General features: G+C 42.2%; 1 protein-coding gene across 1 annotated transcript; it reads left to right on the top strand.

The window, feature by feature from the left end:
* The first annotated feature begins 1,013 nt into the window (after window positions 1-1,013).
* ATP6AP2 (ATPase H+ transporting accessory protein 2) lies at window positions 1,014-14,703 on the top strand. The gene is made up of 9 exons (XM_081859214.1): window positions 1,014-1,168; window positions 6,486-6,616; window positions 7,019-7,147; window positions 7,358-7,453; window positions 7,632-7,769; window positions 8,630-8,683; window positions 9,857-10,006; window positions 11,227-11,343; window positions 12,450-14,703. Exons 1-9 carry the CDS (start codon window positions 1,123-1,125, stop codon window positions 12,642-12,644), a joined length of 1,056 nt encoding a protein of 351 aa, XP_081715340.1. The 5' UTR covers window positions 1,014-1,122; the 3' UTR covers window positions 12,645-14,703.
* Window positions 14,704-14,723: the final 20 nt, after the last annotated feature.

The following is a 14,723-nucleotide window of genomic DNA, read 5'->3' as shown; positions in this document are numbered from 1 at the left end:
ATTAGTGAGGCTGACAACCTGCTCTGCAGCAGTCTGTCAAAAGTATCCGTAACTTGGGCACAGAAGCCTCCAAACGAAGGGCTGGCCTTTCTTAGGCTTAATTGCGAAACAAATCAAATGCGCAGGAACTTCCGCAGTTACTTGACAGCGCATGGATGGTTGTCAGGCTGCTACATTAGGAGCATATATCCCACCAATGCATCGCAGATTATGATGTGCCACAGAAGTACTACGAAAACCATTTACTGTATTTTTGTTTTCCATGCTCATCTATAAAGAAACTAATTGATTCCTATTAACGTTCAGTTCCTCCACCAGCGTGGATAGCAAAACAAAGCTTCTGAATCCTGCCCTGTAGCCAGAATTCAAAGAGTCGTGCAACCAGATCAAGAGAGTGGGGGCGTGTTGTAAAAGAGGGGATTTGGAAAAGCAGCGAGGTCTAGGCACCACCTGCCGAAGCGCAGGGGAGTCAAACAACCCACTATGCAATTATGGCAAATTGAGCAAAACACCCCGCCCTTTTCCAGCTCTATAGCTCTATAATTGGATTAGAACTCCGTCGATCCTTCTATATAGGTCAGTGGGCTTGTCAATCTGACCGAAAGACATCCGTTCCGTAAGAGAAGCCTGAGGCATCAGTGTCACGGGATGAGACGAATCCTTCGGATCCTAAGTGGTTAACTTTCCTGTTAACGACTGGGCTGGCCCCGCCTCCTGCCATTGGCCTTCTTACCCTCGTGCGCATGCCCATCGTTTCGAAGACACACTGGTTGGTTTCTCCTACCTCCCCCCCGTTAAGTTACACCTCCTCTATAGCTTCACGGAGCGTCTGAATGGCTAATATGGCTGTCGCTCAAGCTGAAGCTTCTAATGATCTACTGAAGTAGATTTGATGGCGGTGGGTGGTGGGTTTTTATCTCATGTTCTTATTGGGCGCATGGCCTTGCCACTCAGAATGTGGCTTCGCCTTCTTCCTTTACGAGCCTCGCCGCGCGCGCTTTCTGAGCGGTCGGAGGCCTTGTCAATTAGAGTTGGAGGCGGGGCATAGTCTGGTCGCGAGACCGGCTGGTTCATACTTCCTCTTCTGCTTTTCTCTGGAACGCGGCGGAGGGAGCAGCAGTGATGGGGGTCCCGTTGGCTCTTTGGCTGGTGTCAGCCCTTGTGGCAGGTGAGGCTCCGGGCGGCTCTGCATGGGGGGGGGGAGGCTGGGAGGGGGGAGAAAGGGGGTGCCCGGGGCGGGGTCCCATGCAGCCCGGATCTGAAGGATGGTCTCTGCGACAGAGATAAGGGCACCTGCGTATTGGGGGTCGTCGTGGCAGGATAGACTGTTAGAGGGAGAATGAGAGCTGGGTCGTGTTCGTGGAACTGTAGTGCCCGGGGGTTCTTACTATTTCTATTATTATTATTTTATTATTATTATTTTATTATTATTATTTTATTATCATCATCTAACGCTTATAAAATGATCGACATCTCCTTCTGTAGTTCTGTTAAAGATAAAGACAGTCCCTGCTCACTGGCTCACAGTCTCGTAGACATTGTACAAAAGGTGGAGGTGGGAAATGAGGAGGAAAGAGGAAAGCAAGCATTTTTTGGAGCAGCATCCTTACTGGCTAGTGGGAGGCCCATGAGGCCTCCCTTTATTTTTTTTGTTGATTACATTTATATCCCACCATTTCTCCACCATTTTTTATTGATTACATTTGTATCCCACCATTCCTCCAAGGAGCTCAAGTTGGTGTGCATGATTTCCCTCCCCACACTTTTGTCCTCAGAACAACCCTGTGAGGTAGTTTAGGCTGAGAGGCAATGACTGCTCCAAGGTCACCTAGTGAGCTTTCATGGCTGAGTGGGAATTTGAACCCTGGTCTGCCAGGTCCAGCGCTCTTAACATTCAGAAGGGGTATTTTTCTTATGGACCTTTGCTTTTTATGTTTTGTGCCTATTACCTGTGCAATCAAAATCTTACTCCCTATAGCTTATCCAGTATACCAGACCCTCCAAGGGTCCCTATTTTCCAAAAGCCATCCCGGTTACTGATTCTTCATATCTTTCCCCACTCAATTCCTCCACCCAAATTGGTAGTTTGTCTGCTGATTCTCATTTTTTAATGCCTGGAGGTCATTATGCTCATCTGTTTTGTATATAGTTTGGTCTCTGTATAAAAAAAGGAAAGGGGACAGAATGAAACCCTTGGCAGCTCCCTTTATAAATAATAATAATAATAATAATAATAATAATAATAGATATTTTGTTTATACCCTGCTCATCTTGGCTGGGTTGCCCCAGCCACTCTGAGCAGCTTCCAACACATATAAAAACATCAAACATTAATAGTAATCTGATCCAATATAAAAAGTTGCGGTAACTTTAAAATAGACAATTCATTTCAAACAAAGCAAGTAACATTCAGCAATCCATCAGAATCCAGTAAAAAGTCAAATTAAACATCAGCAAATAATAATTAAACAGTTTACACTTATCAACCAAAATAATTACCAATCTATAACCAAGAAAAAATAACAGCAAATCAAAATGCATAAAATACCACAAAACATACCAAACCATGTAAAAGGATCAAACTGAGAAACTCTCTCGTTTTTACTACAGTTAGTCTTTGTAGTTCTGCTTGTGTTTAATGTGGGGCATTTTAGTATGTGTATATTTAGAGGCATTTGTGCTGTTAGTTCCAGTCTTGGCTAGTTTGAAGAAATCCAGTTTTTGTCTAGTTTGAGACATGGCTGACATCTTGTGACCTGATACTCAATAGTTTGTCTTGTTGGGACAAGCCAAGGATCTTTGGTCAGTTTATTCCTGTACTTTCAGCATCAGCCTGGTTATTTCTTCTACAACTTCCAGCTGCTGTTGGTTTTGTCGGAATTCAAGGTCACTTTAGACTAGCCTTCTTGTCTGGGGAAGGAATGTCAAGACAAAAAAGCATGTGAGGGAAGTCTTCCTACTCCATGGTCAGCTGATAATATGTTGCTAGCCAGTAGCTGCTTTAAGTACTTGTTGCTTGAACTAAAATTGATCCTAATGATGTAGTAGAAAGCAGGGCCATTTGCCTGTTTTCTCCTAGTAAATAGCTTAGATGGTTTGTCTCAAGTTTAGTGGCTGGGGAATCGGAATTAATTATTTTCCATTGACTATTCGGGTGTAATTATCTTGTAATGGGAGGTGCTGATATGAGTGTACTGTAGCAAGTCCATGTTTCTGGATTCTGCCCATATAAGTTTTTGGCAAAATATTAAGAGCCATCCAAAATTTTGACACTTGTTGTCATAAGAAAATATCTTAGGCTGCAGTCCTAAGTCCCCACCCCACACTGGTGCTTTACGGAGCAGTGGGGCTACTGCTGCATTCACAGGCCTGTCATGCACAGCAGCCAGGGCAGAAAGTAGCGGACAAGCAGACTACTATGCCACTTTGGAGGTGGCACAGCCATTAGGCCTGGATTGGGCCCAGTGCTGTCACGTAATGGCAGTGGGTCCAGCTTTGGGTACAAGGAATTGATAGGAACGGAGTTCAACATCTGAAGGGCCACAGGTTTCCCATTCCTGGGCTACCACCTTCTCCTAGAGAGTGTAATGCTTTAAAGCAGAGGTTTTCAACCTTTTTGAGTCCACGGCTCCCTTGACCAACTACATTCTTCTGTGACACCCCTGTGGGACTCAGGAGCCAAGTTATGTCACCCCTTGCCTGCAGAGCTGGCAGCCTCTCACCCTTTTTCAAACACTCCCTTGTGGAGTGTTCCCTCAGACTCCTCTCCCCTCTCCTTGGGAGTTCTCCGGGTGGCCGCATCTGCTGCCTCTGGTCTCTGAGCTCCCCCACCCCAAAGAGAGGTGCCTCCTCACACTGCCCCACAGGGGCTTGGGAAGCACCCCCTGGCCAGTCCCAGAGGCACCATTCGCCTGGGGAGCTTGTAGCCAGGACTGCTGCAACAATAGCTGTGCAAGCCTTTGGGAGGCAGAGACGCAAGAGGGCATCAGAGGGAGGGAGGGAAGAAAAGTGAGATAGAGGCCAGTGTTGCCCGCAGCACCCCTGACTATCATTCAAGGCACCCCAGAGTGGTTAAAAACCACTGCTTTAAAGGAACAACTCACAAAAGTTATGCTAATTAGCTTCATTTATTTGGAATATATAGGAGTATAACTATTGCACATACATGGCAAAGTGATAATATGTGTCTAAATGTCTGAAAACTCCAGGATTTATATCCCCCCATTCTTGATAGGCCATGGCTGGAATGAAATAGCTGAAGCTCTCAAATGTGTAGGTTCTAATTTTCACTGTAAATCAACTATTGTGTGTGTTAATCCTGTGTGCAAGATGGGAACAAGGGAGTTAAAAGTACAGTGGCACCTTCTTCTTAAATAAAAGTGCTTGTAATGATTTTCAAGTAAAAGCACATGAGCAATGTTAGAAACTGAGATATGTTAGAAACTGAGATATGAAAGCTAGGAGCTAAATGGCACCTTAAACCTAGGTTATGGGCACAACAACAGAATGTCTAGGCCCATAGTGAAAATACTGTATTTCTGAATCTCACAAGTTCTCTGCGAATGATTATATTTTCTCTGATTTATACACGCCATGGTGTTTTTTAAAAAAAATCTAGTATTGAACTCCTCCTTTGCCCTATATTTAAATGACCTGATGGGTAGATATTTACAGATACAGTTCTGTTGTTGGAAGCTAGTGTTATAAAATGACACATGTTTACTGTCAATACCTCCTGTATTTTTGTTAAAAGATGAATGTGGTTTAGACCTAACTCCAAGGTTGATATGGTCAGAATAAAGGAAGAAAGATATTGTAGCTGAACCATTATTCCTGTTGGAGGCTTTTGTGTGGTATCAGAGAGCCAGTGTGGTGTAGTGGTTAAGAGTGATAGACTCATAATCTGGTGAACCGGGTTCGCTTCCCCGATCCTCCACATGCAGCTGCTGGGTGACCTTGGGCCAGTCACACTTCTTTGAAGTCTCTCAGCCCCACTCACCCCACAGAGTGTTTGTTGTGGGGGAGGAAGGGAAAGGAGAATGTTAGCCGCTTTGAGACTCCTTCGGGTAGTGATAAAGCAGGATATCAAATCCAAACTCTTCTTCTTCATCATCAGTTTTTCTGCTTCCTTTTGTGGAACCTCATTCTGCCTCTGGAACATGTAGGATTAGGATAAGCAACTGGAAGCTTTCAGCCAAATCTTCCTTTCTGAGAGGTGCAACTTAACCCTGTAGTTGGCTAACATGGAGGCTAACACGATGCAGACAAATATAGAAAGCTGCCTTACACTTGGTCCATCCAGCCCAGTATTGTCTACCCCAGGTAGCAGAAGCACTCTGGATCTTTCGCAGACTCAGTACCTGAGATCTTTTTCATTGGAGGTGCCAGGGGATTGGTCAAGAAACCATCTGTATTCAAAGATGAGCTCTACCATTGAGCTATCCACCCTTGTCTAAAGTGGCATTTGCAGCAATAGATTTTGAGTAAGGATTGAGCTGCTAACCCATTACCCCCTCACTGCTCAGGGTAACTCTCCAGAAAAGGAAACAGCTGAGTAGGGATGTAGGCTATGACATTAGAGATCCTATGACGGAAAGTGGGGACAGCATTTCCTTTGACTCAACCCCCCCCCCACAAGTATGTGTATCAATTGCATTTAGTGATTGTACCAAGGCTTCCCTGCAGCCTCTGTTGGGTACCGCATATAGGGATATCCTTATTCATTACCTTTGTAAGAAATAGCCTGGGGAACAAGACTTCTCTTTATGATAATTCAGTACATAGAAACGCCTGCATATTTAGTATGTTTCCATGCGCTCTGGTTTCTGTCATGGTGTTCCATTGTGCCATAAGCGGTTTAGTCATGCTGGCCACATGACCCAGAAAGCAGTCTGTGGACAAACGCCGGCTCCTTCGGCCTGAAAGTGAGATGAGCGCCACAACCCCATAGTTGCCTTTGACTGGACTTCTCCATCCAGGGGTCCTTTACCTTTACCTTTTACCTTATATAGTACACCATATTGGCTGTTTCCTACTGTCACAATCTTTTCTTCAGGAGTGTCCAATGGTTTAGTAGAGAAATAAACTGAAAAACATTAGCTGCAGTTTGAAAAGGATTTACTGTAATCAAAGACTCTGTGTTGTGGGAATTGGAATGACATGGTAGAATGAAGTTCATGTGAAGGATCCCACTTTCAGTGCTCCTCTCAAACACAAAAAGCATTTCCTGTGCGATATAAAATAAGCACAGCTGGGCAAGGACATGGGCTGGCATATTTTCCCGGTGAATGTTCTTTCTATTTGCAAACAGTTTTATTTTAAATGGGGGGAAGCATTCAACAGTAGTAGCTGACACCTGTAGCCTAAAGTGGTGTGGCCCATTCTACCGCCTCATTCTGCTTGTGTGCTCAGGCAAAGGCTTTCCAAAAAAGCTGAGAGGCTGTTTAAGGATGTGTTTTTTTACCAGACCTACCTTACTTTTTCAGGTATTTCTGCCAATGAGTTCAGTGTATTAAGATATCCTGAATCCATTGTTTTCCGTGAAGGAAGTTGGCCAATACCCGGCGAGCGAATTCCAGATGTGGCAGCACTTTCCATGGGCTTCTCTATTGAGGAAGTATGCAACTCCCTATGTCTCTGTTCAGTCACATTGTTCATTGCTTTTGAAAATAGTTGAAATAGGCCTAGCCTGTGCAGTCCCTCTAGGAATCATGGGCAAGAGCATAATCTAGCTTTCTGTAGGCTTTGCTTTATATTGGGCGTATATAGCAAAACCAGGCAATGGTGGCTAGTTACCCATTATTTCAATAATACACATGTGGCTTTTCATATATAAATATCCCAAGTGGCATAAACCCTTCATGCCTTAATGACTGCCTCCTTCCCTACACCCCATATTCATTGGGAATAACTTTTCATGTGACCCTAACTCAGTGTTTCTTGTTTTGTTGTTGCTGCTGTTGTATTTTTAAAAAGCTAAAACATTCCTTTTTAAGAAAATATATCCAAATTATTACAGGATCTCTCTTGGCCGGGGCTAGCAGTTGGAGATCTGTTCCGGCGTCCTCGAGCTACAGTTCTAGTCACAGTGACAGGGATAGACAAACTAACGTTGCCTAAAAACAGCATATCTTACCCAGTTGAGAATGTAAGTACTGTCATGTGTAGATTCAAATGCTTATTCTGGTAGACCTAGAGACCTGACTATATTTGGAGGGGAGAGGGTCCTTGTTAACAAATCCCTGCTTTTCCAGTGTCTTGTTCTGTGTACATTTCTGCCGGGGTTAGTTACCCTTCTTGCAATTTTCCATATGTCGCAGCCAGACATTGCTTACTAGTCCTTTCTGTATTGCCCTAGGCGGTTCCTTTTAGCTTGGATGGTGTTGCGAATGCAATTCACACCTTATTTTCTGAAGAAACCCCTGTCGTGGTACAGCTAGCTCCTAGCGAAGAGGTAAGTGCCTGTCTCTTTCTGAAAGCCCATGAAATTATTTAATAATGCCATACTCATGCTTCCAAGGATAACCTTGTGTAAAAACTTATCATTTTGGGAAAACAGTTGTGTTCAAGAAACGTTCTTTTCTCAGGTGAATGTTGTTTTACCCTATAATGCACGATGGTTGTTCTTTCAGAGAGTGTATATGGTGGGAAAGGCCAACTCTGTATTTGAGGATCTTTCTGTCACACTGCGGCAGCTTCGAAACAGATTGTTCCAGGAAAATTCCATCCTAGCTTCCCTTCCGCTCAACTCACTGAGCAGAAACAATGAGGTAAGGCATGGCTAGACATTAGACACAACTTTTTCCATTTTATATGGAAACTCTTATATGCCACTCTTTCAAATTTAAGGAACACAACCTGGTTTTGCAGGGGGATGCTAGTAGTGCATATTTGCTTAATACAACTTTAAGCACATATATGTACAGTCGTACCTTGGAAGTTGAACGGAATCCATTCCAGAAGTCCATTCGACTTCCAAAACGTTCAGAAACCAAAGCTCCTTCAGCCAATCGGCTTCCGAAAATCGTTCGTAAACTGGAACACTCACTTCCGGGTTTCAATCGTTTGGTAGTCGATTTCTCTGGGAGCCAAAGTGCTTGAGATCCAAGGTATGACTGTACTCTGTCCAGCTGCATGATGACCAATGGATAGCTAATTCCTCTGCTTACCCACTAATGCATAGGGATGTATCTAATTACATCCTTTCAGTGACAGAAGGCTCATTGATCCAGCAGAGGCTTCCAAGACAGAAGGTGGATGAAGATGATCCCCTTCCCTTTCCATTGGCATCAGTCTGCATCTCCTCCCACAGTTCTGAAGCCCCCAAGCCCTTTGGATTAGATTTGGGGTGGGGTACAAAGTACTAATGCACAAGTCTGCAGTCCTGTCTGTGTGCTCCACACTGATTTTTGAACCTCGTCTGTGCATGGCTGAGGTTAATTTGTCACGCTTCTACATTTAGTGCCTAAATAAATATAATAAACAGTAATAATCAGTAAGCAGAAATATGCAAATGATCCTGACTTCTGCCATCCCTGCTAATAGTGTAACTTCTGAATTAGAACTCTTCAGTATAGATGCAACATATTCAGATCCTGTTCCAAGAAACTTAAGATTATTGTTTCCTTAGGTTGACCTGCTCTTCCTGTCAGAATTGCAAGTTTTACATGATATCACAAGCTTGGTAAGCAACTAAACAAATACTTAATTCTGCTATGGGGTTGGCAGCAGTTGATCTGTTATCAGAAGTTAGGCAAATAATCTTCTGTTTTGCCCCGACCACAGTGGGAGCTGCCACCATAAAACTTTTCCAGTCGTGAACTCTTCAGCTGGCTGAGGAATTCTTAAACTGAGAAGAAATGTATGCAGTTGCAGAGGAAGCAGTCCTTCCCAACAAATTAGCAGAATAGAAGAGAGATCTTGGTCAGGGTTCCTTGTCTGTGGGGATACACTAATGCTAGCACATAGATCTGGTCCTTAAAAGATTGCACTAGCTGCCCATTTCCTACTGGTAAAGTTCAAGAGTTCTTGTATTAACTTACAAGGCGTATGACAACTTGGGGCCAGGGTACTTTCTGTTTTTACCCATTCAGAGAGGTCTTTAGGGGAGTCACTGTTAGTATTCCTCGCATGGTTTGAACACAGGTCTTGCATCCACTCGGAGCAATGCATTAGTAATGTTGGCCCAATGGTGTGGAACTCCTTCCTTAGCTGAGACAGGCCCTTTCCCTGTTCAGCTGGGAAGGGTGTTGCCAGCTGCTGCACCCCTTGCCTTTAGAAGGCTTGCAAGTTGATGCAGGAGACGGGCTGTGAGCAACACCACGGGAAGAGTGTTTCTAGGACCAAATTGCAACTGTTAAGCTCCCTTGTTATTTTTGCTGCTGCCATGAGGTGCACTTTTGCTACTATAATTAGTTATATTTATAGTCCTGAAATGTTGTTTTCTGTATATTATATATGATATTGTGTTTTTTATTTTCTTATTATGAAATTATTTAAGCACTGTTTGATTTTGAAATGCATTCCTGTTTTCTGTTGAAAGCTGCTTTGAGCATCATTTATGTGTGTGCAAAAGCGACATGCCAGTCAGATAATGCAGTGCCTCGTGAAGATCTTTATATTTCAGCAGGCATTTTAAGCATGTTTTCTGATTTTATGGCTAGCGTTAACTAACTTTTTATGTATTGCATCTTTTTAGCTTTACAGTATATGCTTGGAAAGTATGGTATTAAGTTATATATAAATTGTGAAGATAAATAAAGTAGGGTGGCATAAACATGCAACCATTTAAAATGGAAAATACCCACTTTTCACTGGCATTCTTTTTTTATGTCCCCACCCTCCACTTCTTCAAAAGCTATCCAGGCACAAACATCTGGCCAAAGATCATTCACCAGATCTATATTCTCTAGAGCTCTCTGGGTTGGAAGAAATTGGCAAACGTTATGGGGAAGATTCACAACAATTCAAGGATGCCTCTCAGATTCTTGCAGACTCCTTACAAAAGGTAACATGAGCAGAGACCCTCTTTTATATATTTAATGCCAAATATGCTAGCATAAGCACAAAGAACACCTGCAAACTAGCACAGTGCTTCTGCTTTGAATAAAATGTTATGCAGTACATCACTGCTGACCCTTATTTGATTCTTTTAAAATGAAATTGTCTTGGATAAATGGACAGTTGATGACCAGATCAAAATCTGTAGCCCTGGTCGGTCTTATGCATTTGGAAGTGACTAAGGGTGGTACTGGAAAATTAGGTGGAATAAGTGGTACTGGAAAATTAGGTTAACTGTTGACAGAGCAATCTGTTCAAGGGATTCCTTGCAAATTAGCAAAGGTAGGCATAAGCGTTTCATTCATCTTCTGAGTAGCTGGCCACACCATAACATAGAAATACCAAGAGCCATTCCAGAAATCTGGCAAGAAATAATCCTAAAACATTGCACTAGAGAGTACCTTGAAATGAGCATTTTGAAAATGGAACTAGGACGGTTATCCAGAGAAACCCTTTAGGAATGCTCCTATTGGGAGCCAGTGTGGTGTAGTGGTTAAGAGCGGTAGTCTCCTAATCTGGGGAACCGGGTTCGCGTCTCCGCTCCTCCACATGCAGCTGCTGGGTGACCTTGGGCCAGTCACACTTCTCTGAAGTCTCTCAGCCCCACTCACCTCACAGAGTGTTTGTTGTGGGGGAGGAAGGGAAAGGAGAATGTTAGCCGCTTTGAGACTCCTGAAGGGGAGTGAAAGGCGGGATATCAAATCCAAACTCTTCTTCTTCTTCTTCTATTGGAAGCATATTCAGCCTACCAGAAAAATACCACTGAAATGTTCCAAATTCAAGTGATGCCAGAAGCTTTTATGTACCCACATGCAAAAGTTACTATCCAGTCCTCCAGTTGGTGAATTGAAAAGAAATCCATTGGCCTGGGTATAGCATCTTTTTAAGTCTTGATAGGCAATGCCTGAATATTTCCAGCAATAATTATTGGATACTTGCCAGTAAATAGTTTCAGGATAGCAGCTTTAGCCTTGTAGTTTAATATAATTAATGATAAATTTCTGGTAGTAGACCATTCTACTTTAAGTCACTAAGTTAAATCTAGAAGCAACCTAAGAGGTGTCTACGCTTCTTCCTATTCGGTGGCTATTAAAATGGTACCCCTCCTGTCTCATGAACTGTTCATCTAACTCTGATGGTGACTTGTGTCTTAAAACATGTTTTCAGTTTGCAGACGAGATGTACAACCTCTATGGTGGGAATGCAGTGGTTGAGGTAGTGACCGTGAAGACATTTGACACACCCTTTGTGAGGAAGTCCCGATCCATTCTGCAGTCTACACAGGTTGTACAAACGCTTAATAGATTCCTAAGAGAATGCAATAGCTCAATCCTGAATAGTTTCTTGGGAATCTCATAAATTTCACTGGAGCTCCTAAGCAACTCACTTAGAATGCAGCCTATCAGTTATAAGCTGCCTGCACTATGCCTTGTTCTCTGTTATCTCGACTGTACAGTACATAATTCTAAGAACAAAACTGTAGTCATTTAAAAAACATTTGCGAATGTCTCGGCCTCAAGCTAATATAAAGAATAAGCAACTTTCCCAAGAGACTACCGTATCACTTTTATAGCACAATGCTGCACAACTGTGGACATGGTAGGCTTTATACTATTGTAAATGGACATGACTTGCTTGCTTTTCTGAAGTGGCCTTCAGAATGTGAAAAACATGAGCCGGCTGTCTACACCTATACCTGTGTTTGTCAAACTTGGGTCTCCAGCTGTTGTTGGACTACAACTCCCATCATTCCTAGTTAGCAGGACCAGTAGTCAGGGATGATGGGAGTTGCTGTCCAACAACAGCTGAAGACCCAAGTCTGAGAAACAGTGATCTAAACTTTGAGAGAGAGAAATTTGGAGAAATACTTTGGGTCCAGTTTTGACTCTGAAATGTTGCCATTGTATTTCCAAATTACTCACATGCCTTCTCTTTTAAAGACAGCCACAAGCCTGAGAATACTAGTGAACCATGTACTGTATAAACTTCCAGAGCTGTTATGTTGTCCATTGTTAAGTGGAAGATGCAAGTGTCCCTGGTCCACTGGCAAGAACTCTCAGAAGCCTCCTACAGACTTCTTCAAACCGCAGTTAAAAAGCAGTTTATTTGGTTTGTTTCTTCCTTTAGTGATACCACAGTACAAATGTGAAGTCTCTGTCTCCTAGTAGTGAGAAAAATGGAAGCTGGTAATATTTATGGGCAGCTGGTGGTGAAAACACAGGTGCTCGATCGGTTATTTGCAAGTAACTCCATACAGTAGAAACTGCTTTGTCTTTCAACGATTTATCCAAAATATTCCCCGTGTTTCTTTCAGGCAGGTGTAATCAGGATGGTGCTGGATTATCACTCCTCTCTCATTTTTTAACAATACTTTGTTTCTCTTTTCATAGCCCAAAGATGAAAATCCATATAATTTAGGATATGAATACAACTTTAACTATGCTGTGGTCTTCAACATAGTCTTCTGGATGATGATAGCTCTTACCATAGCTGTGATAGTCATCTCCTACAACCTCTGGAATATGGATCCAGGCTACGACAGCATCATTTATAGGATGACGAACCAGAAGATTAGGATGGATTAAGGTTTTGAGTCAGGTTTTAAAGGAGTAAGGCTTTTCCAGGGCTTTGGCCCGGTTCAGTATGGACTTTCTTGGTTTTCTTCAGCAGTGCAATGTGGAGTATCCCCTTGTGTTTTCCTTTAAGATATATTTAAAAGGTTAGCAGTGGGCATAGTCGGCTTGCAGAACTGAAGCTGTACACTGCTGTTAAATCATGAGCAATTGCCTATTGACACTATGTGAAAATGATTCCATTTTGTGGCTGTGCAATATGCATTGAGTTCTAAATATGCTCCTCTGTACTGTTGTGACTAAATGTGTGAAATGACTGCACTGAACATATGCTAGTAAGTTGCTTTGTTTAAATTCTTTGCACTGGTGATTTAGGATGTTACCTTGAGACTCTGTTGTAGATTATGAATTAAATTTGTTGTGAATGTAAATACTTTAAATTGCCGTCTTTAGAGATCTAGTCCTGTTTACAGTGGAACTTCTATTCTGCAGCTCCTGCTTTGTGTGTACAACTTGTAAGGCACCCTACAAATTTTGTTCAGATTGAACATTTGTTTAAAAATGTACAGGAGTTTGAACAAGGAAGAAAATACATGTGACTATAACAGAAAACATTAGAATTTGCAGAATCTTGTAATTAAATGTCATGGATTGTGTCAGAGGTTGAAAGCAAGGGTTGGTTTAGTGCAACTGCAATGACTGCAAATATGTAAATACAGCCTATTCTTATTCATATTGGGAACAAAAACAATACAGCAGCTCATTACATAACAGTAGAAACATAAGCAATATGCAAACAATAAAGCAATGCTGCCATTCACTAACTACTAGATGAATATAAAAATTCCACACTGCCACCCTTCTTCCTAACCCCCCGCCCCCCAAAAAAGCATTCACATTGGCCTGGTGCTTTTTATCCCTCTTAACCTCCTGAATTAACCACCAGTGCGAGACAGAGTGGAGAGGTGTGATTTTTGTGGCCGCCCTTGGTGGGGGCCAACCTACTGGCTGTAAATCAGTGGGGATTGGGTCCAGGATCTTCTGGGTTGGTCCTCCGATCAAGGAGAGCAGTTTTAAATTGATTTATTACAGTCACAGACCAGAAATGCAGACATATACAGCAATAGAGAACATGTAAATATAAATAAATTTAAACTCTATAAGCTAGAACACAATAAATAATAGATATAAAACAATTGAAATATGTAGGTTAAAACCTTAAAATATGTGTGTTAAGACATTGGCCATTAAATTCATTCAGAGCTTGTCTCCTTAATTTTATAGCAGCAGCACAGAATTTAGCCACTTTCCTCTATTAGATATTTGAAGTAGTGGTCATCAGATCTGCTTGGGATTCGCTGCATGATTGGAGTGATAAATATAGAACATATGTCCCTATAATAATGACAGTATTGAAGGACATGAGTAACAGCTTCAGCTTCCTTCAAACCACATGGGCATATTCTCTCAGAATATGTTTTACCTTCAAAGCAGCCTGCAGTAATACAGATGGTAGGACATTGAGCCTGGCAAGGGTAAATGATGATCTAAAGTTGGGTTTTTCTAGCTTGGATAAATACCTCACTGGAGTAAACCCCTTCCCATTACCTTTAATTTTTGGATACCTGGCCATTTCATGTACATGGCATTGCAAATCAGCATCCAAGATTCATTGCTTAATTGTGGATTTGGTTTTCTCATATCCACAGGACATAGCTGTCAACATTTCCCTTTTTTAAAGGGAAATTCCCATATTCCGAATAGGATTCCTCGCAAGAAAAGGGAAAAGTTGACAGCTATGCCACAGGGTATCAGAGCCTGAGGTGCGAACCCTTGGCTTCTCAGTTTCTCTTGCAGTGAAGATTTCCATTTTGTTTGGCATGTAACTATTAAAGTTAAGAGTGCCAGACCTACCAGGAAGAAAATCAGTTTTAACCAATAATGGATCTTCAAAATTAATATCTGGGACCTAATTGGAATTTGCCCAACCTCCAGGTGAACTGCTACGTTGGGCACACAGGATGAAATCCCCAGCAAAGAGCAATAAAATTTAGTTTGTAAAATTTCAAAAGGAGCAGTGTTTTTATAATT

The sequence above is a fragment of the Podarcis erhardii genome, assembly GCF_964252035.2.
Source record: "Podarcis erhardii genome assembly, chromosome: 4".
NCBI classification, from domain to species: Eukaryota; Metazoa; Chordata; class Lepidosauria; order Squamata; family Lacertidae; genus Podarcis; species Podarcis erhardii.
The sequence above is the reverse complement of the archived record's forward strand: the minus strand, read 5'-3'. Positions and strand labels throughout refer to the sequence as shown.